Raw genomic sequence first — 27,315 nt, 5'->3', positions numbered from 1 at the left:
CGATACTAGGCATAATTGAAATTTAGCAATAGGCCGTTGTGTAAACTGCCTAAAAGAAAAGATAGTTCTATCCTACGAAATTCCAAGAGTTTTAGCGTGCCGTAGATGAAGCGATCATTGAACTTCCCAGTTCAAACAAGAAATTGTAAATTCAGTCGTACATTGCTTCCACTTAGTGTTGGTGAGTCTAGCGTCGTTTCGAGCCTTACTATCATAAGGTATCAACAATATTAAATCGAAAAGCCCAACAATGGCTTGGCAACAAAGCATTGTCTTCCAAAACTTTCGCTAAGTTAGACAGCTGACAAGCGGTAGGTGGGCTCATAGACTCGGTACATGTGTCAAGACTGACATAAATCGTGGTCGGAATTGACCCTCCGAGAGATGGGCAGAGCCCCACCTGGTTCCCTTGGCAGGGTCGGCCAATTTTCCCGACGGTATTTGTAATCCGCGTGTCTAACGACGTCGGAAATGTGATTAAACATCACCGGACTTTGGAATGAATGGGATCTTCGGCATTATAGATATTGGAAATGACGGGATCTGTGGAGCGTGTGAAAATGCTGGATTCAATAGGTTAAAGGGAGCCAATTCCATTTGTTTACATAAAGAGTGAATGGCCTGTTTCAACCTTAAAAGTTGAGTCATTCGTCACATTACTTTGATCTTTAATTTTGAAAACATAAATATCCTTTTAAACAACCTATAAATCCTTCATTATGGGCTCAATTTCAGAGACTTACGCGAGTGCTGATGCGACTTACCATCAAAATGCCCTGAAAAAGGTCCGTAGTTAACAATCTCCCAGCCGATACAAATCAAAGTTTGTGACTTAGAGAACTCTCATTATGGCTTTTGTTAACTTTAAGACGATTCAGCTAAGCAGAAAAGACTTGTTTATCGAAGACGCGTTTATTGAAGGCCAATGGCTTGCGAAGGACAGAAAGTTTGACGTTGTCGGTATAGGCTATCAATCAATCAATGCAAATTTTGCTATAACTAACAACTTCTGAAGAGCCCTCAACTAGTACGAGTTTGGGCCAGGTAGCCGACTGCGATGTTAAAGATTTTAAAAAGGCTATAGATAGCGCAAACAAAGCGCAGATAGCATTTTTCAACAACACTACAGGTACTTCAAGAGGGGCACTCTTGAGGAAATGGTACGATCTCATTCTAGTCAATCAAGAGGACAGTAAGTGTTGTATCTTTCGAATATCTCCCAAAATTTTGCTGAACACCACAGTCGCAACCATCCTTAGTCTTGAAAACGGCAAGACGTACGGAGAAGCAAGGGGAGAAGTTGTGTATGCTGCGAACTTCATCTCCTGGTTTGCCGAAGAAGCCACCCGAGCTTATGGTGTAACAATCCCATCATCTAGTCCACATACAACACTACTCACGATTCGAGAGCCAGTGGGTGTGTGTGGAATCATCACACCATGGAACTTTCCGGCAGCAATGATCACTCGTAAGGTCGGACCGGCTATCGCAGCAGGCTGCTCAGTTGTTATCAAGCCTCCGAGCGAGACACCTTACACTTGTCTTGCCTTGACCAAACTGGCGATCCAAGCTGGCCTGCCACCTTGCTTAATCCAGGTCTGTCCCACAAAAAATCGTGAAGCGGCAACTGAGCTTGCAACGAACCCCTTAACGTCGCACACCCACTTCTCGCACACCCCCACATTTCGCACACCCATAAATTGGGTCATCATGAGGTATTCATCAACTTCATAACTATAAGTCTGATTCGTCTCCTGCAACTGTGATACTATCGCCAGTTTTAATAGGTAATTCAGGCTCGCTAGATTCATCTGAGCTATCCTCAATTTCGCCAGCCTCAATTTGGGCTTTGTGAATTGCCTCAATGTTGGCAAACTTCGAATTTGGGCTCATTTGGACCTTACGCCGCTTCCGTACCATTCCAGCCTCAACTTCTGCTTCCAACATTGCAATCTTCTTCTCTGCTGTAGCCAATTGATAGTCCTTTTCATCAAATCCCTTTTGAACCTTCCGAAACAACAGTCGCTGCGTTTGCTGATCTTTATCCAACTTGCTGAATAAGCTAAGTTGATCATATAGATCAACTGTCTTCTTGGGCGTTGACCAGGCTACTATGGATGTAGCAGATGCCCAGTTTTCGTCTTTTCCACCATCAGAGGCCCTCATAGGCGTAGAATAGCCTGGCTTTGAGGGCTTGGAAGCATTCTCAAGCAGTAGAGGGCTCATGAGCGGTCGAGCTATCGAAATGGGCCATAGTCCTGTTGCTTTCCAGCCGCTTCTGATATTCTTGCTTGAAAATGCCATCTGGCGTGCTTTTCCATAGCAGGTAAGAAAGTTCCGTTTGCCTACAACTGTAGAATCGTTGTGTTGAATGAGGTATCCAAGCTCTTTTCGATAGGTCGCCTTGAGAGGCCCAAAGACTGCTTGGTCTAGAGGTTGGAGAACGTGGGATGTATGTGGCGGTAGGAAAAGGAGATATATCTTGTGTTTATAACAGAGATACATAAATTCTGTTGTTTCATGACTGCCATGACCGTCTAGGATCAATAGTCTCTGCTCAGAGGGATGATCAGGCTTAGTCAGAGGGATAAAGATGTTCTCAAGCCATTCCACAGCTGTAGAGTCTGAAGTCCAGCCATTCTCAGTTGCTGTGAACTTCCAACCACTGTAAATATCACGTTTATGGATATCAAGAGGAAACCATTGTTGTTGAACCGATTTCCCTCGATAAATAACAAGTGGAGGAAGCGCCTGACCAGTTGCAGAGACACACTCAAGCATAGTTGTCCAAGCCCGAGACCCAGGCTGTTTTTTTCGCATTGATGAGCTTTCTGATGATCCCAGTACTAAGCCATTTGATCCTCTGCCTTCTAGGATACCAGTTTCATCCATGTTATAGCGATGATGTGGTTTGATCGCCTTGATCTCTGGAAGGGCGAGTTGTTGAAACCATTGCCTGATTACATTAGTTGAGGCCCCATTGACACGCTTAGAATCGATGGCTCTAGCTCTATGAACCTTGATTGATGGATTTCTCTTAATAAAGAACTGAATCCAGTTTCTCCCAAGTGGCTGGGTAGTGCCTCTGATGTCTAGGATTCGCTGGGCAAATTCCTTGAGTTGTTGATGTGTTGGCGGCAGCCCTAACGCCGCCTGGATACGCACCCATTCAGCTAAGTGACTTTCCTGTGCTGGAGATAGCTTCTGGAAGCTAGAGAAAGCTACATTTCTTGCCTGTGAACCCTTTAATCGAGACTGGAGGGTTGATGGTGGAATTCCAGCATCATGAGCTGCCTTTCGGACACTCTGCCCACTTGCAACTGCATTGAGAGCTTGATTGACTTCTGTTTCCGTATACTGGCCCATTAAGCGTATAAGAGTAACTATTCAAAGAATTATAATAATCGCTGTAAAAGTGGTGAAGATATTAAAGAATGTTGAAGAGGGTAAAATTCTACATGAGCGATTTATGGGTGTGCGAAATGTGGGGGTGTGCGAGAAGTGGGTGTGCGACGTTAGTTCGAAAAATCAGCTTCACTGGGTCGACTGGGGTAGGTAAAAAGTTGGCAAACTTGGCCTCGACAACACTCAAGCGTGTGAGCCTTGAGCTTGGCGGTAATGCCCCTTTCATTGTTTTCAATGACGCCGACCTCGATCTTGCAGTTGAAGGCGCAATGTTTTGTAAATTCCGGTGTTCCGGACAGACCTGTGTCTGGTACGTAGCGTCCACTTCTTTTGTTGATCGTCTGCCGATGCCTGGCATCACGTCGTTAGCTTAATACTAATGCCGCAATAGCGCAAACAGACTTTATGTTCAAAAAGGGGTCGCTCAAGAGTTCACTAGCAAATTGGTTGGCAAAGTAGCTGAGCTCAAGTTGGGCCAAGGCCTCGAATCCTCCGTCACGCAGGGTCCACTTATCAATAAAGCCGCTATTGAGAAAGTTAGGGAGCACATCCTTGATGCGACTTCCAAAGGTGCCAAGGTTGAAGTTGGGGGGCAATCTCTAGACTTGCCAGGCTTCTTCTTCCAACCGACGGTACTTTCTGGTGTCACCGAAGATATGGTAGTAAGCAAGGATGAGACATTTGGACCTCTAGCACCCGTGTTCGAGTTTGAAACTGAGGAAGATGCTGTACGACTGGCCAATGACACCGAATTCGGTCTCGCTGGGTATTTCTTTTCAAAAGATATAAGCCGTGCAATGCGTGTAGCGCAGAAACTGCAAGTGGGGATGGTGGGTGTGAACACTGGCAAGATCAGTGCTCCAGAGGCGCCTTTTGGTGGTGTTAAAGAGAGCGGCTATGGCCGAGAGGGCAGTCTTTACGGGCTGGAAGAATATCAGAACATCAAGAGTATCACGATTGGAAACCAGAATGCAGGCGCAGCCTGAGGCACCCTAATCCGGCTCCTAGGATCATGAATAGCAAACATCAGGTAGCATTCAATGTTGTAGAAAAGATTCTGCTTCAATCAGACAAGTTGAGAGGACAGAGCCCATCTGATGAAATACGTAGAATATGCTAAACAGCTAAGAAGTTAGTTTTGAGAAGAAAGTGAACCCACTCTTGACATCATTTAAGCTTACTATGCTATACGTATTCATGGTAGGAGATGCACAGCCAGGGCGATGCATAAGCCGGCTCCTTGCTCCACGACATGAACCTTGAGTGCGGGGAAAGTTGGGGTGGCTGTGGGGTTTGTCTTGTCTGTGGATCTACGGGGGTTGAATTCCGAAGATGGCATCCATGTTTAGCGCGGGGAAACACAATATTGAACCTCTTCCTCATCTACTTTCCCTCCACTCTCTGCTTCCTACACAAGTAAATGACGATTTTTCACGGCTGAAAGAGCAAATAAAAGTCACGAGATCATCTTGCCATCATGGCATCAGCACCACAGTCGACGAAAAGGAAACATGTCACCACGGCATGTTTGTCGTGTCGTGAGAGTAAAGTGAAGGTAAGCAGTGGGCCGATAAACATCCGCAAACAACCAATTATGAAGTTGTTATTAGAATTTTGACTTCTCAATCTCTTAATTTAGTGTGATGGTCAGACCCCCTGTTGTTCCAACTGCAAACGTAAAGGCAAAGACTGTCGATTTCAAGCCAACGAAGACAAACGAAAGCAAGTTACCCACGTTGCAGTCAAAGTTAATAACAGTGAATATCGAGCTAATATTTAACTAGATTGTCTCTCAGGATGGCAATAGAACTCCTCTGCGCTCGGATAGATCAGTTAAGCCAGTTCATCCAGCACAATGGCCTCAAGGCCCCGGTTATGCAAAAGGATGATGAGACAGTTTTATTACGAGTTCTGAAAAACGTTGGCCTTGCGCACGCCTACTCAACAAGGGAAGATTTGGAGCCCACGACGCTGCAACTCAACGAGGGGTATCAGAAAACTCCTGACCTTAATACCGAAATGACTCGAGGAGTTCGAACACCACATCCGAATCGACGGCTCATGACATCAACGGGGGTCGATGTGGATAAACAAGCCAGCGATACACCAAAATGCACCCAAACGCACGACTTGACCTCAAACTTGCCCGCTGAATGGAAGGATGTCCCGGGGCAGCTTCAATCCCCTAGACAGCACGAACACAATGACTGCCTTGATCTGCTTGGTTGGGATTGGCATGATTCAGACGGTCCGCTGGACGGGCCTGATGATACATCAAGTTTACTAAATGAAATACCAACAAGGGATATCTTAACGACAGGGTACCCACCCAACCATGGCTCAAGTCAGGGTCAGATGCCTTCGCCGCCCAGCGATAGTGATTCGAGCGATACTGAAAGCACCGAAGAACTAATAGATCGCTTGTCAGATCGTGTCGGGTCTCTTCAAATCGGATCAGATGGCCAAATTCGGTATTACGGCCCCACATCTAACTTCAACTTAGTCCACATGCCTGCCCCGGACAACATGACCGTACATCGCACAGTTCGTAATGATGGCCAGGAGTACCTGGATCGCCTGAATATCGGCAAAGAAGTACCAAACAGCATCGAAGAGCACTTGGTCAACCTCTATTTCACTTGGCAGGATCCTGCGTCTCACGTGGTACAGCGTGACATGTACGAAAGAGCACAAGTGCAGTGGCGAGACGGCAAGTTTGACACTCCATATTACTCTGAAGCACTCCGCAACTCAATGTGAGTCTACAAAGAAATTTACTTTTAACACTTGACTTGTAGCCTTCTGGTAAAAGCCAAGTCTTTGCTGACTTTTATGCCAGCTGCGCATTAGGAGCCGCATTCGAATCACGCCACCATCCTACCTTCGTTACATTTCCCAAGTCCCTCTCAGACTTCTTTGCCGACAGAGCAAAAGCTTTACTAGAAATTGAACTGGACTGTCCCACAGTTGCGACTGTTCAAGCCATGGTAGTACTCAGTGGGCACGATATCGGATGCAAAAGAGACGCTCGTGGCTGGCTTTATAGTGGTAAGGCTACACATTTGACAAGTACAAATTATTTGCTTATTTTCACATAAGGAATGGCCATGCGCCTTGCATTTGACTTGGCATTGCATGTTGATATGACACCATATGTGGAAAAAAGATCTATCAGCCAAGCTGAAGCTGATCTACGCAAAACTGTATTTTGGGGGGCATACACCGTTGACCAGTAGGTCCCTCTCATGTTCTATTCTAAAGGTACTTATGCTTAAATAGCTTTAGTCTCTGGGGGTTTCATTTGGGCCGACCCTTTCGGATAAGCATGGAAGGCGTTACCGTTGCGAAGCCTGGAAGTGTCATAAGTGATAAGCCTTCGGGGCAGTGGTCCTCTTATACATCGCTGGCGTCTCCGGGGAGCCCGATGACGGACTATTCAGAGGATTTGAGTCGCCAACGAGCATTGCTATGCGAAATTATGGCCCCTCTCGGATATTCACTGTGTGTCCTGACTATTAGTATTCTAAAATGGAAAACGACTAACGTCTGACAGTTACGGGAGCCAAAAGATCCCCTCGCCAATTCTGCAAGAGATGAATGAAAGAACCGTAAAGGAACTAACAGACTGGAGAAGTGCGTTACCTTCGGTTCTTCAGGTGAATTTAAATGATGCAGATAATTCAACGCCATATTTACCTCATGTTTTACTATTACAGTAAGTTTACAAACACTAATTGATAAGATGAAGCTAACATACATTTAGTATGCATTACTTTCAAGCAATTATTCATGCTCACCGACCTTGGATGTCAAAACACTACATACAACCTCAGCCACCGCGAGGGCCGGGATACAACCATGCTCGAAAAGCATGCATTGAAGCAGCAGTAGCAATAGCAAAACTCCTCCAACTTTACGAAGACAGATACACTCTTCGACGGATGAACATACAGGGGGTTACAATCACTTGCTCTGCGGCGTTGCTATTGATTTTTGCAACAGTATCTCACATCCCATGGCCCGAATATGACAACTTGGCGGTACAATTGGGAACGTGTTTCAGAGCACTCGACGAATTTTCACCATCATGGGAAAATGCGAAGAGAGCTCATGATTTTCTTGTCATGCTTCAACGGCAGTGGGGGGTCCGAGCTAAGTCAAATCGCACACGTCGACAGTCCACTGCGACTTGCTCGTCTCAAACTCCACGGAAACGACTACGCAAGGATTCAGAATCGGATTTGGCTGCCAACGGCGACTCCCCTTCGTCAACCTCGCAACCAGTCAAGAAACATCAGCACAACTGGGCGCAGTTTCAGCCGGCGACCGAAGCGATGGGAGCAGAACTAGGAATCGACCTAGATTGGATATTTGCAGTAGAAACTAGCTCAGGGCCGGAGGAGCTTATGGCAACTTGGGAGATTTCAAACCTTACATGATTTGACCCTGAGGGATACGAAACGATGTAGTTTGCTTGGCCAATAGTAAATAGACTCCTTGTGATTGGGCAGACCTGAACTCTTATCCATTGTTCGAAAAATACCACTTCAAGTTCGACACTGTAATATCTAACCACATTACTTATTGCGTCGACCAATGGCTATATGCTTCGTTTGGTACTTCAATAAAATCCCATGCCGCTGGATCCCGAAAAACATCTGGCATCCCATCGTCAAACATATCGTGAAATGCCCTATCAAGCTGAGTGTACGATACATCAAAGTTTTCCCAAGAGTCGCCGGGTTGTAGCTGCACAAGTTGATCTATGCCTGCTCCGTTCTCTTGGTGTAGAGTTTGGCTGCTATCTACCAAGCAGGGTATTGGTGTGGTCGGTTGCAGGATATGGACTGTCTCATTACGGCCCTCTGGGGCTATCTCCAGTGGCCTGCTTACAGCCGAGACTGCTGTTCCGTGAGACCCGCAGTCCCTGCAGAGACATTCGTTTTTGTCTCCCAGCTGCACCTGAGTTATTCCTCGATCAATGAACCTCAATAATCTCTTTGCCAGCCGCGCCACACCCTTGACGCTTGTCCATCGCTCAGACAAAATCTCCAGGGCATTGCAGCAAAGACCAAGGTCCTCGCATGCTTTGGAGGTATTGCGTCTTTCGTCTCGCAATGCACGATAGATTACGGTTGTGGCCATTGAAATTGCATAGGGTATGAGTGGAAGTGGCGGAAGTCTTTCCGAACCCTCCTGTGAAATGATGCTGATTACTCTATCAGCGGATGCTAGACGTCTGGAATACTGAGGCCTGCCTGGCCCGCTGTAGCGGCACGACAGCATGGCGGCGACATGATACCAAATCTCGAGATAAGCTGCTTCATTAATCAACAAGGTCTTAGTCAGTCACCGGAAGCTAGCTCACCTGCGTGGGATCTGTGGAATCGCTCAAAAGCAGTGCCTGAAGTGAGCTCAGAAAGTGATGGGAAGTCGTCGCATAAGTCAACAGTTGCCTTGGAGCTAGCTTTATAAACTCGAGTTGCTGTAGTCATCAGGTCCCCTAGTGTCAAAGAAATTGACATTACTTGAGAACGGTAGTCATCTTCTCTCGGACTGATACGATCGACAGCCACGTCGGTATCATCAATCATAAAGGGTGCAGCCGCCATGATCGGCTTGTTCAATCGGTCAAAGTTTCTGAGCGTCCACCAAAGAAAGTCGCAGCGTTTTTGTTCAGGACTTCCAGGGACTTTAAGATGTAAGGAGATTGACCACGCTTCGCAAATGGCCTGTGACAGGTAACTGGAAGACCGGTCTACTCCAGCCAGCCCATCATTATGCAAGTGCATCAACGTGAGGATTTGAATCTTTGTCACTCGGTCTGGTTCTAGGTTTGCTTTAACTGCAGCATCAAGTCCCTCCAACAACTTGGACGCAAACTCCAAAGGTTCGAGAATCGGACCACCTTCGACTAATTGTAAGAATGGCGAAGCTTGTTTGCTCTTGCAAACAACAAGACATATCGCTCTTACGAGGTAGTTGGAAGATTGCCCGTTACTCTGATCACGTACAACACTTGCGCCGTCCATGATAGGAATGAGATCGTCCAAGGACGCCGTATAAATCGGCAACAGAGCGTCCGTTGTCGACTTTGGGAGCACGAGGAATGCGCCAACATCCTCCAGATATCGTCGATAGTGTTCGGATAAGTGGGGTGAAGCGGCTCGTTTCCTTTGTTTCCGATGCCAGAACAGTAGTCGCTGGGCTCTGTCGGTTGATGCCTCAGTTGTCACCACTTCTGTGGTACGTTGCATGACACTCTCCAGCCTGGGTTGCGAATGCCTGGGGCACAAATTCGACTGTTTTGGAGTTGATGTAGGGTTTGGGTTTTCTGACAAGTCTTCCAGAACAGACTCGGGGTTGTAAGGGCTTACTCGGCCTGGGCTTGAACTGGGCTCGCGAGTGGCAGGGGGCGAATGCGGCTCCGTTACGTCCACAGGGCTTGCATTTTTCCCACTACCCTCCGGCGGCTCAGCATGGTAGCATCTCTTCTTCCGTGCGCGGCAGTTTTGGCATGGTGGAACCAGAGAAGCCGTGTCAGCTTCATTTGGCCTTAAACTTGGGTAACATGGACTTATCTTGGGAAACACGTTTTCTGGCCGGACCACCAGATGCTTGCCAAACGATCTCCATGAATGACGCTATGCTTAATCGACCTGGTCCCGCAGAATATCTTAATATGATGAACTGCTAGCTCAGGTTCCACATGCGCAGAGTCTGCTGGAAAGGCACCCACGAACAGGTCGGCTGTTGTGAAGCTCGTCGAACAAGGTCCATGAGACAGGCGGGAAGGTTTCCAATTTGGAAAAGGACGACAGCGGGAACTTTGGTGTCGGTTAGACTTGTCTGAGGTGGCACGAGTCACACCCGCCCCAAAAGAGGAAATTCTCCGCTCTGCCACTCTCGGTTCTTTACCCCGCACACATTCGGCCCGGAATAAAATATCAGTAGAAATTGTCGCCGTTTAACTATTGTAGCACAACATTGAGCCTGCCATCCTGGCTAACGAGTTAATGAATACTATGGTACATTTTAGGTAGGTCAAGCAACTACATGCCATCGCCTCTCCATTATAATTTCATAAAGAGACAGTCAGCAAGGATAAATAGCATAATATCTTAAACGCAGTGGACTAACTTTAACAAACGTGCCTCAGCTGAGACGTAGGGTGTAAATGTGTCGCAATATTTGCCTTTGATGATGTAAAGCCATGTCAAAGACTAATCAAGTTGTTGGGTTGCCAAGAATACAATTCTTTTCGAAAGGACGTTGACATTACCTGTAATCAAGGCTAGAGACCACTACTAGAAACTTTATCAAATTTTCAGTTCGTGTCATTGAAGTTTCTCTAATCAATTTTAACTATGAGAGCAGCCTGTGTGACCTGTGATTCGAATAAAAATATTTTTTGAGTTCGTTGAGTACACATAAAGTACCCCTGTATGTAGCTCATACCGACATATGCCCTTGGCATCTGTTCTGGAGCTTGTTCATCCCGATGAACTAGTGTCCATTCCCTCCAAGTGCTTTACCAGAACGGTATTCTCCATGTTGCCTTTGCTTAGGTAGCCCCCTACTGTCATTTTGTACGGTGAGGTTCATGAAGATCCCAAGATGTTTCGACTTTTATCAAGAGTAATATTAAGTTTGAATTATTGACGGGTTATCTACCCTGTACAAAGCCTTTGCAGTGTTAAAGTACCCTTCATATTCAATGGTGTCTTCTGACCCGTTCGCTTCATAATGATAGTGTCCTCCAGCATCCTTCCCCGCTGCAGAAAATGCATGCGTATGTTCCATTCGTAGTCCCATTTTGCCGGGATCTGCAGAGTGAAAGACTGACAAGCAAACAACGGGTGCATCAAAGTTATGCCAAGTCAGCCAGTCATCAACCTGCTTACGATCTTTGAAAGGAAGCTCATTTTGCGGAGGAAAATCGGGCATAACATGATACACTGCCTTTCCTGATTTGACCACGAATGCTCCGCCAAGACTTATTGCTCGGTCATCGCCATATGCAGCAATAATGCCTTTACGGATGCATTCTGTGAAGCTCTTTTCGTCCCCCCTACGTCCCCGCGCAGTTATTTTGAGAACCTGGCCAGGGTTGCCCTCGGAACCATAAAGGTTTGCCATCAGTCCACAGTCTAGAGACGGGCTTTTCTCAACGCAGACAGCACCAGTTTGGCTGATGATTTTGATGATCCGTGTTTGATTGAGAATCTGGTCTAGCCCTTTCTCCCACCCAAGGTTTGGTGCAAGCTCGCTATTTTGGCCAATGATATGAAACGGGCCTGCGCCAGCACCGATCAAACTGCCTTTCTCGGGACTCATTTCGATGGCATTCCCAATTTCATGCATATTCCATATTCTGTCCAGTCTTGGGCGAGGGAATAGGTTTGGCTGGCCCCCGATGTCTGCGATCTTTTCATCCCCACAAAGACCTTTTGAGGCCAGGTTAAATGGCGCTTGCCGAAGATCGGGGCATGTCTCGACAGTAACTGACGATTGGTGGTAATTGGTAGCAAGGGGGGCTTGCAAACGCTCAGCAAGTTCCTCCAAACTAGGGGGTGATAGTATGACTTTCTGGATATGCATGTTTGCCGGTTGATTTAGTTGATCAAATGCTAGCTGATTGTTTGACGTACGGAACCTAGAAGGGAGACGGTGGACCAGCGGAACTCGTATCACTTCTTCATGACTGATTGATTATGCGAACTAGATCGGAACCCCGCAGTTCGGACTTATGCCGGGTGGAGTTCCCATACACTCCATCCACGTTCGGACGCACCCCGCAGCTTTCCGACCCGTCTGAGGAAACCTCCGCTCTTACACGCGGTAGTAGTCCTGTCTGTTCAGCCAACTATCAACGGCCAAAGAATGTAACAACCAAAATGTGGCGGGTGTACTTGCCTGGCTTGGGGATTAGATCTTCAGATGTGCATTGCCAAGTGCTCCTGTGTGTACAGTGGTACAAATCAACGTTAAAGTTTGACTATGTCGAAAAAGGTACATCGGCATACCCTCTCAGGTATGGCCTCTCATCATCTGGTCATTGGGGTTTGAGTTTGCATATAAGAGGCTTCCGTTGATTCTATTTTCTCCTCATGATCCAAAACAAACAACAGGAATTCTCCAACATCATTAACACCAAGTTCATTCCACTGTAATTTGACATGGCTTCTACCCAGATCAAACGTTATGCCATTGTCGGCATGGGCGTTCGTTCCGCCTTTTACTACCAGAGCATCCTTCAAGAATTTGCCAATGTTTCCAGCCTTGTCGGAATTTGCGACACGAACCAGACTCGTCTGAATGCAGCCAATGACCGGATTGTGGAACTCGGGGGGCAGAAAGTGCCTACTTACAAGGCCGAAGACTTCGATAAAATGATTGCTGAGCAGAAGCCGGACGTCGTAATTGTCACCACAATTGACTTATTCCATCATGTGTATTGCATTAGGGCAATGGAGCTTGGATGTGATGCAATCACAGAAAAGCCAATGACAATCGACGAGGAAAAGCTTCAGCTAATGATTGATGCTGAAAAACGGACCGGGAAGCAAGTCCGTGTCTTGTTCAACTATCGATACGCTCCTCACCACACCAAAGTCCGTGAACTGATTCAATCTGATGTGATTGGCGAAATAGCCACAGTTCACATGGACTGGATTCTCGACTGCGCTCACGGCTCCGACTTTATGCGTCGCTGGCATCGAAACAAGGAGACCAGCGGCGGCATCCAGATGCACAAATCAATTCATCATTTCGACCTTGTCCACTTCTGGCTAAATACTGAACCCGAACTGGTCTATTGCCTTGGAGACCTCCGATTCTATGGCAAGGAAAATGCCCAGCGACGTGGCGTCACCAACCTTGGAGAACGATACCTTGATAATGAGGAAGCGAAAAACGACCCGTTTGCTATTCACATTGACCAAAACGCTCAGCTGAAGAAACTTGTCACACGGACCACTGCATATATCGGGGCATGCATTCAACTGTTAGATTGACGCCTGCGTCCGGATAAAATGCTAGGAAATCTAGCTTAGTTGCATTCTTGCAATATGCTGAAACCGGGAAGAACGGGTAGATACAAAACAGAACCCCGCTTCAACCGGAATGGGTAGAACCACTCAATCAACAACATGAATCACTCTTTGCTCAATGAACCCCAGGTGTATTGCATCAAACTAATATCGTTTATCTAACAATTAAGAGTCTCATATCGCTCGAGAGCCAGTTACGCGCATGGAAAGATACGATGTCGAGTGGCAATACCTTATCTAAGAAGGTACTACTACGGACCTTTGAAGACTGGGGCCGTTGGGACGAAGAATTCCAAACAAAAGCTATAGGCTTGCATTTATGGGATTACATCAATCCTGAAAATGATGGAGCTTTAATGGAAAAACCTGCGAGACCGACAGTTGAATCCTATAATCGAAAGATTACTCGAGCTACCGACCCGGAGCAACTGTCCCAACAGGGGAGACAGACCCGCCACAGTGGCCAATCGAGTCAGACAGTTAGCCAGTCATCTGCGGGCGACTCCCTACCCTCAGCAACTGAGTCAACTGACCTACACCTCCATGCTCGAAATCTATCCGAACTTACTGCGGACGACAAAGCCTCCTTTACGTTCGAATGGAGGGTTTACGAACAAGACTACAAGGAATACAAAGAGCAAGAAGCAAATTCTGAGAAGCTTAAGGCTTGGGTTATTGATACGGTTGACTATGGCTTACGCCAGAGCTCTTGCCGCGCTATATGGGATTTGAGGACATGGTACTCCAACCTACAGACGAGTGTAGGCGCTACTGAAAGAGAATAACAAGCTGCGGCTCGTCGAAAGTACCAGGCAGCTATAACAATATTGACTAGGGTACCTAAAGACTTCGCTGGATGGATTACTTCCTGGGAAATGGCGGCAAACCATGTGCTCGTGAGGAAAACCGGAGGCGTGGAAGACCCTAATATTTGGTTCGACGATTTGACCAAGGCCATCCAACCAATTCTGGGAAGTTGGGCAGCTATATATGCTGGAATCTATAAAAACAAACTTGAGGAAAAATCATTGACGATCGGAGAGGTTGCAAAAGACCTCAGGAAGGAAGCAGAACGTCGAGATCTTCTTAGCTCGCGAGAGAAAGGTTCCTAAATAACCAAAGGCGTATTTGGCCTAACCTTTGCTGCAGACCGCGACAATACATCTTGGACGGAGGCTGAAACGCATAACGAAGAAGGGAGCTAACCTAGTCAAGACCAAGTCAACAGCCGAAAGCGAAAACGCATAGTCACCATACGGAGTACTAATATAGTGTGTAAAGCCTGTGATGGCAATCACGCTCTAGAAAACTGCTACTATGTGTTTTCCAACGATGCACCAGACTACTTCAAGGGCAGGAAATTAATCCGTGATGCGGTTGAACATCGACTTAAGAACGACGCATCTCTCAAGGATGAAATCAACCGCATCAAGAAAGTCAAACACGTTGAAGCTACCGATTGACTAGGACGAAGTATTAGAGAGTGCACAGCCAGCTTCGTTGTCTCTGCGTTTAATTCGATGTCCTGCACTACATACTACCCATTGAAGAATTCGGCTCTTCTTGACTCAGGGTCAACAATACATATCTTTAATAACTTCAACCGGTTTAACAACTTCCGTCGATCGGAGGCTGGGGATTTCATCCTTGCTGGAGAAAGCAGAATTCCTATCCAAGGATACGGGAATGTGAACATACAAACCCAGGGACCGAGAGGACCAAGAATAATCCAACTGAACGATGTCGTACTATGTGGAAATTTCCCTTGCAATCTGGTATCCCTTAGACAATTAAGAAAACGCGGATATTGGTGGGACAATCGTCTTCGTTCTAACTACATAAGGTCATTCGATAACTTAATCGTATGCAAGGTTATGGACCGATATGACCAATTCGTCATCGAAGATATACCTCCTAACACGCCGAATACTGCATTCGTTACTCGAAGACACAAATTGAACTCCTGGACAAAGAAAGGTGCTATGAAAGCAGACGCAAGGAGGTGGCATCTTCGACTTGGACACCCAGGACCTCAGGCTCTGGAACATCTAGTTAATACCTCACAAGGGGTCCGGATAAAAGGACTAACCACGGTGGAATGTGATGGATGCGCACTTTCCAAGATGAAGCGTCAAATAAGCTGTCAACCACGGAACGTAGGCTACGGCCCGGGTGAGCGATTAGCAATCGACTTTCATGACCTTCTAAAAGACCCTATAGGCAGAAGTAGCGTAATGCTAATCACGGACCGCTGGTCGGGAATGATTTGGGACTACTACCTTGCGGAAAGAAGAATAGGAACGATCAGTACCGTATTGAAAAACATAACCGGCATACTCGAACGACAATACCAAATCAAACCAAAGATTATCGAATGCGATAATGAAATCGTGACGGGAGGAGTTGTATCTGTATTACTTCACTCCCAACATATCAGAGTCGAAGCATCAGCTCCGAACACCCTAGCACAGAACGGAGGAGCTGAGGTGTCAGGGAGAATTATCAAGGCGAAAGCGCGGGCTATGAGGATAGGAGCTCGGCTGCCAGAGCATCTGTGGGTCGAGATTTACCGTGCAGCTGTATATCTGTACAACCGGACGCCAAAGCATATGTATAGCTGGCGAACACCGTACGATAGATTTTATACCGCCCTAGCGCACAGAGACGGGGTTGCGGTCCAAGACCGAAAGCCATACCAAGCACACCTACGTGTCTATGGATGCAAGGCATATGCTATGACGACGGATGCTCAATTACAACGGAAGAAAAGGCAAAAGTTGAACCCAAGAGCATGGATCGGTTTTCTTGTGGGGTACCAGTCAACAAACATTTATCGAATATGGAACCCTCAGACTGGAAGAGTCGTCGGAGCAAGAGACGTTATTTTTAACGAAGACGAATTATTTAACGGAAACTTGAACCAATTAAGAGATGACCTCCTTCACGTCGGACAGCAAGAGCTAATCAATTTACTTGACCAGGTTGAGGAACCAGAAACAGACCGAAATATGATAGCAGAAGAAGACCACACCGGTGCCTTTATACCCCAAACAAATTGGGAGGGCCTTTATGGAGAAGACGAGGACGTCGGAACCCAGCTCAGTTGGGAAGATGCCGTTCTCCATAAAGTAGAAAGAGATACAGGAGCTGAACAGTTGGAGGCTGAGTCTGATCAACCAGCTGGTACCGACGAAGGCTCTGGACAAACCGGGGACGCGGAAGTCGACCTGGGGAAACCAGAAGGCGGCACGGGAGACCAGGCAGAAGCCGGCACCGATAACCAAGCCAAGAATTCTGATGCCCAGAGTCGTCCGTACCCATCCCCTGTGTCTCTTCCACCGACAGCACTTCTAGCTATGACGATTCGGGATGATTCGGAATTCCTACAAGCAAATGCTCAGAAAGGTGAAAGTTTATATGATGTCTTTGAAGCATGGAAGGCAGCGTTTGCGGCTGGACGACAGGCCACGCCGGTGGGCATCTTTGAAGGAAAGCAGATCGACAAAGCAAAGCTTCAACGACTGTTAAAGAATCCAAGTTGCCTACACAGGCGGCAGATGCCTCCGTTACCGCGAAGCCATGCTGATCTTAGAAACCACCCCATGGGTACGCTATTCGAGACGGCGGAACAACAACATCTACGCAGTCACGCCGAGATGAAATCTTGGATTGAAATAAGTCGAAAAGACACCCGTGCGAAGGACTGTCAGGTCCTAGACTGCATGTGGGTATACGTATATAAATTCGACAAGCATGGACGGTTTCAAAAGGGCAAAGCACGCCTCGTGGTTAGAGGAGACCAGCAAATCAAGTCAATACATGAAGAAACCTATGCCGCAACACTAGCAGGACGGTCTTTCCGGACACTGATGGCGGTTGCTGCACGTTTCGACCTCGAACTAATCCAGTATGATGCCGTTAACGCGTTTGTAAACGCAAAGCTAGACAAGGACATATTCATGCGCATGCCTCCAGGCTATCGGAAACCAGGAATCATCCTGATGCTCCAGAAAGCGTTGTATGGCCTAAGAGAGTCACTACTCCTGTAGCAAAAGGACCTTATGGCTACGCTGAAAGACCTCGGGTTTGAAACCGTTCCACATGAGCCCTGCTGCATGATCAAAGGAGCTATCATTATCTTCTTCTATGTGGATGATATAGTCCTGGCATATGAAAAGAAGAAAGAGAATGAAATCAAAGAAGTAACAGGAAAGTTATAGAGACGATATAAATTAACGGGGGGAAAACCACTACAGTGGTTCCTTGGAATCGAAATCATTCGAGACCGAGACAAGAAACTTATCTGGCTATCACAGTCAGACTATATTGACAAGATTGCTAACCTATCTGAAGATAGAGATCAGCGACATGACATTCCCATGAGACGCGAAGAGCTAAGACCGTATGAAAAACAAGCTAGCATAGCGTCCATAAGGCGATACCAACGCAAGATTGGATCAATTCTATATGCTGCCGTTATTACTAGACCTGACATAGCTTTCGCAGCATCAAAACTAGCCAGGTTCAACGCAAACCCAGGTCCAGAACACCACAAAGCAGCAGACCAGGTTCTGCTTTATCTGAAGAAAACCAAATCGCTTGCCTTGCAATTCGGCGGAGACGATGAGTTCTTCGTAGCAAGCGATGCCTCGTTTGCAGACAATACAGAGGACCGCAAGAGTTCCCAAGCCTATGTAATGCGATTGTTTGGAGGCACTATCGGTTGGAGAGCTAATAAGCAAGCAACCGTTACTACTTTAACAACAGAAGCTGAGCGAGCTACTTGCTCTTGCTCAGGCAGCCAAAGAAGCTATATTCGTATCGCGACTACTTAAGGAACTTGGACTTCAATTGGATGAATCACGGATACGAATACAATGCGATAACATCCAGACAATACAACTGATCAACAAGGACATCACCAAGTTGCAGACAAAACTCCGACACGTTGATATACACAACCACTGGTTGAGACAGGAAGCTCAATTGAATAGAATCAAAGTGGAATACAGACCTACTGCAGATATGGTTGCAGACGGACTGACTAAACCGATGAGCCATACGCCATTCAAGACGTTTATCAAACAAATCGGCCTAGTGGACATCTCCAACCACCTAGAGAAGAGAAAGCTGCCCACACTGGGAGAAATGGAACTTCTAGGTGAAATGGAAAAACTGGAAAACTAAGTAACCCAGCGGATCAGTCTCTGCCTAAGCGGCCTCAACTGGGGGGGTGTGTTAGATTGACGCCTGCGTCCGGATAAAATGCTAGGAAATCTAGCTTAGTTGCATTCTTGCAATATGCTGAAACCGGGAAGAACGGGTAGATACAAAACAGAACCCCGCTTCAACCGGAATGGGTAGAACCACTCAATCAACAACATGAATCACTCTTTGCTCAATGAACCCCAGGTGTATTGCATCAAACTAATATCGTTTATCTAACATCAACCCATGCACCCGGCTATTGTTTCCCATATAAAACTAACGGGGATGTCATTTTGTGCATGAAAACCTTCAAATCGGTAATTACCGAATAGACGGTTATATAATCAACCCAATAACCCCTAGACAGTCTCTAATGAATGGAAGCATCTTTTTTTTACCCCATAAGTGGTGGGCAAATTGACTGCGTGACAAAACTCTATCTGGAAGCCGAGCATGAAGATGGTTATATCCGCGACAGGAATTGCTTTGCTGATGGCATTACCATTGAAGACAATCTTTCAATGATCATCAAATACAAGAACCGCGCGGTTATGACGTATAACACATATGCGTATGCGCCATGGGAAGGGTATCGCTGCGTTTTCAATGGAAGCAAGGGCCGAATCGAGGTGAATGTCGTCGAAAGCGGTTATTCGGCAGGAGGCGAGACTGTGACCGAAAAGGGTTTGGGGGATCTGGAGAAAAACTATATTCAAGGGGGTGTTGAGCAAACCAAGATTGTCGTTTACCCTCTGTTCGATGAGCCGTATGTTGTTGACGTGGAGAAGCGAGAAGGTGGACATGGTGGAGGTGATCCCGCTTTGCTGCGAGACGTCCTCATTGGCGATCAAGGTGACAAGTTTAAGCGTGCTGCCTATATACGCGACGGCGGCAATGCTGTTCTGGTTGGTGTCGGCGCGAATAAGTCAATGAAGTCAGGCTTGCCCGTGATGGTTCAAGATTTGGTGCATTGGTAGCTGGGGCTTCTGCTTGCTGGGTCTAAAAATGCGTACATGACAGTTTAAATTGCACTTTAATCAGATTTGACAGGTTTTTACGCAACTAGCTCTCTAAAAAAAAACCTAACCAAGCAGGCATGACTTAAAGTGATCATCCATAAGCTCGTTCAAGTCGCGTATGGGGTTTTTTAAAATCAAAGTCTCAACTACAAATCGAGAACAGTTCCCTAAAAAGTCCGAACTAGGCAAGTGCCATCTACGGCAACGGTTAGATTTAACAACCCGAAAGCTTATTCTACTACACGTAAAACTGATGGTACTCGATGGTGTACAAGGTCCACGCAGAGTGGATGAGACAGCCTAAGAAGGGCGCGAAGTGGACCTAACGTAGGCAATTTGAGAAGCTTGTACAGTCCATGAGTCGCCACAAAAGAACAAAACGGGGTCAATCACTAAGAGTAAAGACGATTTCTAATCAATGGAAAATGCTTAATTGATTAATGTGAACCACAACTCGAAAAGGGAAGGAAACCCCCAAAAGAAGAAGAAACTTCCTTCCTACAAACTAAAATATGCGATTCGTCCTTTTTTGTTGTATTTCAATCAACCGGACTCACAGCTGGTGACAGTTAGTCGTCTTCATTCTTTGTGAAGAAGAATATCAATTTGGCTTTTCAGACGCTATTTCCTTCTAGCCACGTTACAGCATGGATGATTGATGCTTCGCCTAATTGTTTTTTTTATCACTTCTTAACTCAACACCCGTATATGAATTGGACCTTCAACAATTCCCTACCCAAAGAGCACAATTGGGCTGCCGGTCAAGCAAGTATTCCTGTCCTGTAACAGGTAGCCCACAAGAAAATGGAAAAAAAGACCAATTGAAATACACCGGCGTTTGACCAACCCGATACCCTTCATCCACCATTCAAGAGGCTTCTGGATGATTACTTAGCAAGTAACCCCGTTGCCTCCGCCTCTGTTTACGCATGTTCCAGTTGCTGCATTACCGCACCCCATGTGAGTGGCACCAGGGCAACAAGAGCAGGAGACACAGGCGTGAGAGTCGCAACTGTTCCCGTAGTAACAATTAACAACACCACTAAGGCATGTATGCTTCTAAAACACATCAACTATTAGAGCTGAAGGCATCTTGCAACAACATCAGATCACATACCCTTTTCATAAGAATGCTAGGTACCAAAGGCGACGTCTTGGGAGCAGCTAGGCCAACTGATGCCAGGCTTAGAAAGAAAAGAATGTTTAAACTGGAGACCATCATTTTTTCGTCTTGGATATTTTACGTTCTTTGCGTTTGAGTTGTGGTATAAAGAGACTATATGTCGAGCATGGAGGAGGAAGACAGCTTTATAGCCAAATAAACGCTGAGGCACTTTTTTGTATCTATGTCATGGAGGTTGACTTGACTTGTGGTTATTCTGTATAACACACTTTTGGTAATTACTAAATAGGAAGGTTTGAATTGCCAGGGTGCATGAGTTGCTGTGGCGAAGCGTGCCGTGTTCCGAGACTTGAGCCCCGGTGTCACCAACTCGCCTCGGTGTCCGAAGCGTCCCCGATTTCCGTCAGCCTCGTAATGCTCAAAATGAATCCATCGTGGTACATAAAATATCACACAGTCAGTAACTCAGGGAATTTTAATTGTTGTTCCTTAGCCTTTTCCCACAAAGAAGCGTTCGTGGTGGAGACTGGCACAAATCTGCACCGGCTGGAGCATTAACTTCGATAAAACTCAAAGCTAGAGTTAGCTAGAATGTAGTTGCACTTTTATTTGTAGGCTTATGAATCAAAATGGAAATGGTAGCCTCAAAATTCAGAACTCACGCGTTGTTATGTTGATGTTACGATTCACTCTATTCCACACGAAAAGCAGACGGCTCCTCGTGATGGTCTTGTGGGAATGTGACACCACTACTAAATCAGATAGCAGTCTTCTCAAATTACCTAATTTCCAAGCTACTCGGATAAATGATGCTGCCGTTTAATTTTGTTTTATCATTTTACGCAAATAAACAAACTTTCGTCTCCTTCCAAGAATTATGATGAGCCACTGTTGTCAGCACAAGAAAAGGCTCCCCCAATCAAGCCCTGCGCGTAAGCATCAATAATGTTCTGAACGACGCCGTAGGTGCCACCAATGGTCAAGAACACAGCCAGCAGTATCATAAGCCAATTTAGCCAGTACACAAGGACTTTCCACCAGGCCCCCTGGCGATAATGCTGATGATCATATACCCAGAGATAGCCCGGAAGACCCAGTGCCAGAGGGGCAAATGTCAAGCTTCCGGCCAGTGCGAGAAGGTAGTTGAAAATAGGAATACCAGAAGCCAGAAGGTAAGAAACGACGGACATGGTGAAAGTGCAACTGAGCCAGACAGCCCAGTGGACGATTGAGTTCTTCTGTAGATGAACCGAGTTGCGCAGGAGGCGAACGAAAAGATACTTAGCAGCGACGTGAATGTAAAGACAAGCGCTGACCATTAGTCCTATGAGGCCAATACCGTATGCGATCTTCTTGATCAGATCGCCGGCGCTCCCAAGCGATGGAGACGCAACCCATTGACCGCAATAGCGGTAGACGACGAGGGAGAATGTAAGGTAAGAAGCAGTGACGATACCCATACAAAGGTATACAGCTTTGTTGTAATCACGAGGCTTTTTCATCTCCGAAATAACCGGGAGGAACGCAGATGTACCGGCACCGGAACAGAAGATGGTGGCCACGGAAGTGATGCCGGTAACAAAGTTGGGATTTCCAATAACGTGGTATCCAAGGTCGAAGTCTCCGGTCTTAGGGGCAGCAGCAGGTCGGTCGACCTGTGTAACTCCCACGCTAATTGGAAAACATTAGTAAAGATCATAACGAAGACTTTACGTTCAGGTATAAGCTTACACGACAATAAAGACGGCGATGTAGACCGACAGGAAGCCCGCCCATGTCAGCCAAGCGATCTTTTCGAATTTACGAGCGCTCGCAAGGATAAAGACACAAGCAGTAGCAACGAGCATATAAGAGTTGGTACAGAGCGAGTGGTTGGACAAAGCATTGAAAGCGACTGATGTGCCAAAGATTCCAGAGGCCCCGACAATCGCGTAGGTGACGAGGAACAGAACGCCAACTACCTCCTTCAACCAAAGACCGCCAACTACGTTGGCCATGTCGGCGATTGAGTGGCATCCAGCGTGGGCATTACGAAAGTTGCCTTGGACGATAGCGCAATATGTGTTCAAGAACTGCCAGCCTAAGACATTGATGGCACCCGGAAGCGCACCAAGGACGTACATGGCGGAAGGGATTGTAAGGACACCAGTGGCGAAAATAACTTGAAAAAATTAGCTTCATCTTGTCAACAGAAGAGCCTAACAGTAATGCTCTCTCACCCTTCAGGAAAATGACGGATGCATGGATCCAGCCGACTGTGCGAAAGTCCACAGCTCCATCGCCTCTCTTGAAAACCTCGTTAGCATCTTCGGTGTTTTCAAGTTTTCCGGCATCGATGCTTCCGCTGCTACGTGCTGGAGCCGGCGAGATGGCGTCGGTCTTTTCAGGCGTGGTTTTTGACATATTGGGAAGATTCAATTCGACTGTCCGGAATTGTCAAATTCTTGTGCATGTACTGGTAGAGCTGCCGATTGCACATTCGAAAAAGACAAACCACAACTCTCATATATCAAGACGCATGTGTGTTGCTGGGTTTGGAGTATTTAGGCGCTATCATTCGTGAACGCGCTGTGAAGAACACGAATACTTGGGTGGCTTATCTCCCGGCGGCAACAAGTTTCCGATGCAGATAACTATCGACATAGAAAGCCCACCCAACCCCGCGAGGAGCTTCAGATGCCGCTCCAAGTTCATGGGTCACCCACCCTTGGCAGCAGCCAAAGTCAAAAGCCCGTCCAGGGATGTAGTGAGAATCTGTGGGGTTTGACATGGTTTGTGAAGAGACTAGTGTCACAAGATTGGGGTATTCAAGGTCTGTTGGAGTAGTTTTCTGAACACAATGCCGACGTTGGAGTCACTGAAGACCCTTTGCTAAGGCGAGTTATCTCCAAAGATCCACTTCCGTTGATACGGATCGGACGTCATAGCGATAAGCGCGGGGTAAAGGGGCTTGCGAAGAAATGATGTTAAAAGATAGGATGTGGAGACTTATTGATAGATAACTTGGAATGGCAAGGCTCATTGAGGCACCCTCGTATATTGGCATTACAGGTAATTGGCAGTTCAGTAAGAGACATAATGTGATGGTAAATCGGCCAGTTTTGGTATCAGGGGTCTACCCAAACGGGTGGAAGAGTGCTCAATCAACTAAAGTTTAAAGGTAAAGGCAGTGACATTCTGGAGATGCGTTCAACACAACAAGTGGAAGGTTGAAGTGGACGAGGGAGATGAATCTCTCGCACTGCCAGTCTCGTGGGGACGACCCGGTTGCGGGTCACGTGAAGGGTTGGCGGCCGGTCCGAATAGCTCCTTCACTCTGGGTCCCGGCTATTACAACAGTCACTGGAAAACGAAAATCTTCCTAAGTAAATCTCATATTGTTTTTTTTTCTATCAATTTACTGCTTTATGATTGTTTGAGAATCGCCCCAGGTGCGGCAGGCAATACTGCTCCAGCAGGTGGTGGGTTCTTCGCCTTGAACTCATCACAGATTTGCTCCATTGTAACAAACTCCACCCCTTCATGCTTCATCATGTACTCAATGAGTCTTTCGTGCATCAATATTACATGAGGACGCCCTGAAACATCCGGGTGGATAGTCAAGGGGAAAATAAACTCGTCGTATTCGCGGTAAAAGTAGTCGAAGTGGTCTCTCCACATGTCCTCGATGTCTCTTGGATTGACAAAGCCGTGACTGTTTGGCGCATTCTTGATGAATAGAAATGGCGGAATATCATCCAAGTGCCAATTCGCTGCCAACTCTACTAGTCCTGTTTCTTCTCCTCGTACGAGTGGCTTCATCCACTCGCTGGCTTTCTTGCTGTAGTCGATTTTTGTCCACGTGTCTCCAGTCCTGAGATAGTATGGCTGGCAATCATGATGGCTCATACTATGATCGTATTCAATGCCGTAATCAAGAAGCAGCTGCGCGCCTTCCTTGCTAGTCTCCCACCAAGGCGCAACACTACCTCTTGGTGGCTTGCCCACGAACTCAGTGAGCATTCGATACGTCTTATCAAGGACTTCTCTTTGCTGTTCAAGGGTCATGTCGGTTGGGTTCTCGTGCGAATAGCCGTGAAGACCAATCTCATGCCCAGCGTCTCGAACAGCTGCCATCTCTTCAGGGAATGTCTCGAGACTGTGGCCGGGAATGAACCATGTAGATTTGATATCATACTTGGCAAATAATTTTAGCACCCTCTGGACGCCGATTGTGCCTGCGAAGTATCCTGTAGATGGTCAATTTCCTTCTACTTAGCCACGGTCATTAGGGTGGCGACTTTTCTAAGCATGAGCTGCTTACCTCTGCTGATGTCATTGGGTGAGTCCTCGCCGCCATATGATCCCAACCACCCAGCGATGGCGTCCACATCGACGCCGTAACTAACAAGAACACGCTTTTTTCCCATTATGATTGAAGTGAATTGTATGTCCGAATGTCTGCGTTTGTGATGTGCGGGGTTGAGCAGCGTATGACCAAAGGTGAGAGTTTTGTTCGAGAAGGGTGGTTCTGAACTTAAGAAACAAAGCACTGATACCAAGCACACTAGTAAATGAGGGGTAAATGCATCCCAGTACCCCATTAGTCTATCAAATTCATCTAGTGTCTGCACACGTTTACACGTTTGTTTATCTCAGGCTAGACTACTCCGCGACTGGGGCTCACTGGTGTAGTCAGGGTGCTCATTCTGATTGGAAGATAGATCTTGGGGTAATCTTGTTTACTTGAAGATACTGGAGCTGTGCTGGGGTTTGACAAAGAAGAGGGGCTGCGCTAATGCAAAGGCTATCCGGTGTCAGGCTACAACACCTGATAGATAGTTGGAGGCATTGAGATAAGAATGGCCCGATGAGTTGGAGGTAAAATCCTCCAACTCTGAAGGAGGTCGATCGCTCATCACAGTGGCAACAGCTGGAGAACAAGGCCTTGGTCAAAGCTCGACATTTTTAGACGTTTATCCTCCGCAACAAACCCAAGGATGTCACATTCTACACTATCATGGTTATCGAGACTTAATCGCCTCCAAATATGTCAAACCCAAATATTCCCAGTCGGATGAGAGCTGCACAGATTGCAGAGGTAGGTTCCCCGATCAGGTCCTCATAATGTGAGAAATACTAAAACAACGTAGTACAACAGACCTTATGAGCTAGTTGAGAGAAATGTCCCTACCATTCGCAAAAATGAACTTCTTATTAGGGTTCATGCGGCCGGCTTCTGCCATTCTGACCTGCAGGTTTTGCAAGGGCAGTTCAAGTCGCCTTTGGGAATGATCCCATCACATGAGCCTGCCGGTGTTATTGTTCAAATCGGCACCGAATGCAGTCCTGAATGGAAGATTGGTGACAGAGTTGGGGCTCTCAACTTCAAGAATTCGTGCGGAAAATGCAGTGGTTGCGGACTCGTGAGGCGTACTAGCACGCAACTTGATCCGAGATTCTGCGACAAGAGAGAAACTGCGGGCTTCCAGCATGATGGGGCCTTTGCAGAATACCTTGCTGTTGACCCGGAGACAACAGTTCGCTTGCCCTCATCTTTGCCATTCGATCAAGCCGCCCCGTTGATGTGCGCCGGTGCAACAGTCTGGGGCTCGTTAGAGCGGGCAACGTCTGGTTTAAGCCCCGGTGAGACAGTGGCAATTATTGGTATAGGCGGCCTCGGTCACCTCGGTCTTCAGTTTGCAAGGGCTATGGGCTTCCGCACAATAGCCATCGACAGCCGACCCGCGGGGAGACAGCTAGCTACGGAAATGTCAAATGAGGATTTGAGGCCATCACTAGTGGTCGACTCCGGCGCCGAGGATGCTGCTACTCAGATTATGAATTTCACAAATGGCGAAGGTGTTGCAGCAGCAGTAGTCTGCACAGATTCTTTGGCAGCCAATAACTGGGCTTTAACGATATTACGGATTGGGGGTGTTATGGGTGTTCTAGGTCTGCCGGCTGATAATTGGAGGTTCGATTCAAGCGTTATAGTGTTTCGAGAACTCACTATTCGAGGGAGCTATGTTGCGAGCAAATTGGCTACGGAACGAATGATGGAAGCAGTTGAGAGGGCAGGAATCAGGTCACAGATCACACTTGTTCCATTTGACGGAATTCCGAGTATTCTAGATGCATATCAAGACAGCGCTTTCAAAGGTAGACTGGTAGTGCAGGTGGCGGAGTAGGGCGTCAAGCAATTTGCGTTTTAAACCACTATGGCCCTTTGCACTCGCCCTTGTCTGATCAGCAGACTGAATAGCCTAACCACCCAATTTCTCTAATCGCAATGCCTGTACACTATTTGCTCTTTGCAAAGCTTCCTAAGTTTTTACAGCCTTGATAGTTGCTGATACAGTGTGGAGTTAGTCCTGGCAAAAAACCCCAACTCCAACGCTTGGTCCGTCAATCTTACCCCATTAGCCCTTCTCCAACTCCAAGTCGTGGAGTCGCATCAAATGGCGGGGTCATACTGACACCATCTGGTCTAGTAATGCCGATTGCAATTGTTTGTCATCTAGAATAG

At 46.8% G+C, this 27,315-nt stretch overlaps 12 protein-coding genes across 12 annotated transcripts; 7 read left to right on the top strand and 5 right to left on the bottom strand.

The window, feature by feature from the left end:
• Positions 1-848: 848 nt before the first annotated feature.
• On the top strand, positions 849-1,462 carry CTRU02_213443 (succinate-semialdehyde dehydrogenase; the record flags this gene model as incomplete). Its single annotated transcript, XM_070206053.1, has 4 exons — positions 849-960; positions 1,016-1,192; positions 1,244-1,359; positions 1,409-1,462. The coding sequence occupies 4 exons, from the start codon at positions 849-851 to the stop codon at positions 1,460-1,462; spliced, it is 459 nt and encodes a 152-aa protein (XP_070060446.1).
• A 272-nt stretch (positions 1,463-1,734) lies between these two features.
• On the bottom strand, positions 1,735-2,892 carry CTRU02_213442 (transposase; the record flags this gene model as incomplete). Its single annotated transcript, XM_036731672.2, has 1 exon — positions 1,735-2,892. One exon carries the CDS (start codon positions 2,890-2,892, stop codon positions 1,735-1,737), a length of 1,158 nt encoding a protein of 385 aa, XP_036576671.2.
• A 590-nt stretch (positions 2,893-3,482) lies between these two features.
• On the top strand, positions 3,483-4,391 carry CTRU02_213441 (succinate-semialdehyde dehydrogenase; the record flags this gene model as incomplete). Its single annotated transcript, XM_036731671.1, has 2 exons — positions 3,483-3,715; positions 3,797-4,391. The coding sequence occupies 2 exons, from the start codon at positions 3,483-3,485 to the stop codon at positions 4,389-4,391; spliced, it is 828 nt and encodes a 275-aa protein (XP_036576670.1).
• Positions 4,392-5,466: 1,075 nt separating this feature from the next.
• On the top strand, positions 5,467-7,844 carry CTRU02_213440 (uncharacterized protein; the record flags this gene model as incomplete). The annotated part of the gene is made up of 6 exons (XM_036731670.1): positions 5,467-6,161; positions 6,245-6,402; positions 6,505-6,637; positions 6,691-6,906; positions 6,959-7,120; positions 7,169-7,844. The coding sequence occupies 6 exons, from the start codon at positions 5,467-5,469 to the stop codon at positions 7,842-7,844; spliced, it is 2,040 nt and encodes a 679-aa protein (XP_036576669.1).
• A 142-nt stretch (positions 7,845-7,986) lies between these two features.
• On the bottom strand, positions 7,987-9,662 carry CTRU02_213439 (uncharacterized protein; the record flags this gene model as incomplete). Its single annotated transcript, XM_036731669.2, has 2 exons — positions 7,987-8,723; positions 8,774-9,662. 2 exons carry the CDS (start codon positions 9,660-9,662, stop codon positions 7,987-7,989), a joined length of 1,626 nt encoding a protein of 541 aa, XP_036576668.2.
• Positions 9,663-11,049: 1,387 nt separating this feature from the next.
• On the bottom strand, positions 11,050-12,006 carry CTRU02_213438 (ester hydrolase c11orf54-like protein; the record flags this gene model as incomplete). Its single annotated transcript, XM_036731668.1, has 1 exon — positions 11,050-12,006. One exon carries the CDS (start codon positions 12,004-12,006, stop codon positions 11,050-11,052), a length of 957 nt encoding a protein of 318 aa, XP_036576667.1.
• A 578-nt stretch (positions 12,007-12,584) lies between these two features.
• On the top strand, positions 12,585-13,421 carry CTRU02_213437 (oxidoreductase domain protein; the record flags this gene model as incomplete). The annotated part of the gene is made up of 1 exon (XM_036731667.1): positions 12,585-13,421. One exon carries the CDS (start codon positions 12,585-12,587, stop codon positions 13,419-13,421), a length of 837 nt encoding a protein of 278 aa, XP_036576666.1.
• A 251-nt stretch (positions 13,422-13,672) lies between these two features.
• On the top strand, positions 13,673-14,242 carry CTRU02_213436 (gag protein; the record flags this gene model as incomplete). Its single annotated transcript, XM_070206052.1, has 1 exon — positions 13,673-14,242. The coding sequence occupies one exon, from the start codon at positions 13,673-13,675 to the stop codon at positions 14,240-14,242; it is 570 nt and encodes a 189-aa protein (XP_070060445.1).
• Positions 14,243-19,186: 4,944 nt separating this feature from the next.
• Positions 19,187-19,642, top strand: CTRU02_213435 (oxidoreductase domain protein; the record flags this gene model as incomplete). The annotated part of the gene is made up of 1 exon (XM_036731666.1): positions 19,187-19,642. One exon carries the CDS (start codon positions 19,187-19,189, stop codon positions 19,640-19,642), a length of 456 nt encoding a protein of 151 aa, XP_036576665.1.
• Positions 19,643-21,682: 2,040 nt separating this feature from the next.
• CTRU02_213434 (N amino acid transport system protein 9) lies at positions 21,683-23,210 on the bottom strand (the record flags this gene model as incomplete). The annotated part of the gene is made up of 3 exons (XM_036731665.1): positions 21,683-22,478; positions 22,539-22,968; positions 23,027-23,210. 3 exons carry the CDS (start codon positions 23,208-23,210, stop codon positions 21,683-21,685), a joined length of 1,410 nt encoding a protein of 469 aa, XP_036576664.1.
• Positions 23,211-24,212: 1,002 nt separating this feature from the next.
• Positions 24,213-25,216, bottom strand: CTRU02_213433 (polysaccharide deacetylase; the record flags this gene model as incomplete). Its single annotated transcript, XM_036731664.1, has 2 exons — positions 24,213-25,036; positions 25,111-25,216. 2 exons carry the CDS (start codon positions 25,214-25,216, stop codon positions 24,213-24,215), a joined length of 930 nt encoding a protein of 309 aa, XP_036576663.1.
• A 620-nt stretch (positions 25,217-25,836) lies between these two features.
• Positions 25,837-26,977, top strand: CTRU02_213432 (putative alcohol dehydrogenase; the record flags this gene model as incomplete). Its single annotated transcript, XM_036731663.1, has 2 exons — positions 25,837-25,887; positions 25,940-26,977. The coding sequence occupies 2 exons, from the start codon at positions 25,837-25,839 to the stop codon at positions 26,975-26,977; spliced, it is 1,089 nt and encodes a 362-aa protein (XP_036576662.1).
• Between the last annotated feature and the right edge of the window lie 338 nt (positions 26,978-27,315).

The sequence above is a fragment of the Colletotrichum truncatum genome (genome assembly GCF_014235925.2).
Source record: "Colletotrichum truncatum strain CMES1059 chromosome Unknown Contig_0009, whole genome shotgun sequence".
Lineage (NCBI taxonomy): Eukaryota > Fungi > Ascomycota > Sordariomycetes > Glomerellales > Glomerellaceae > Colletotrichum > Colletotrichum truncatum.
The sequence above is the reverse complement of the archived record's forward strand: the minus strand, read 5'-3'. Positions and strand labels throughout refer to the sequence as shown.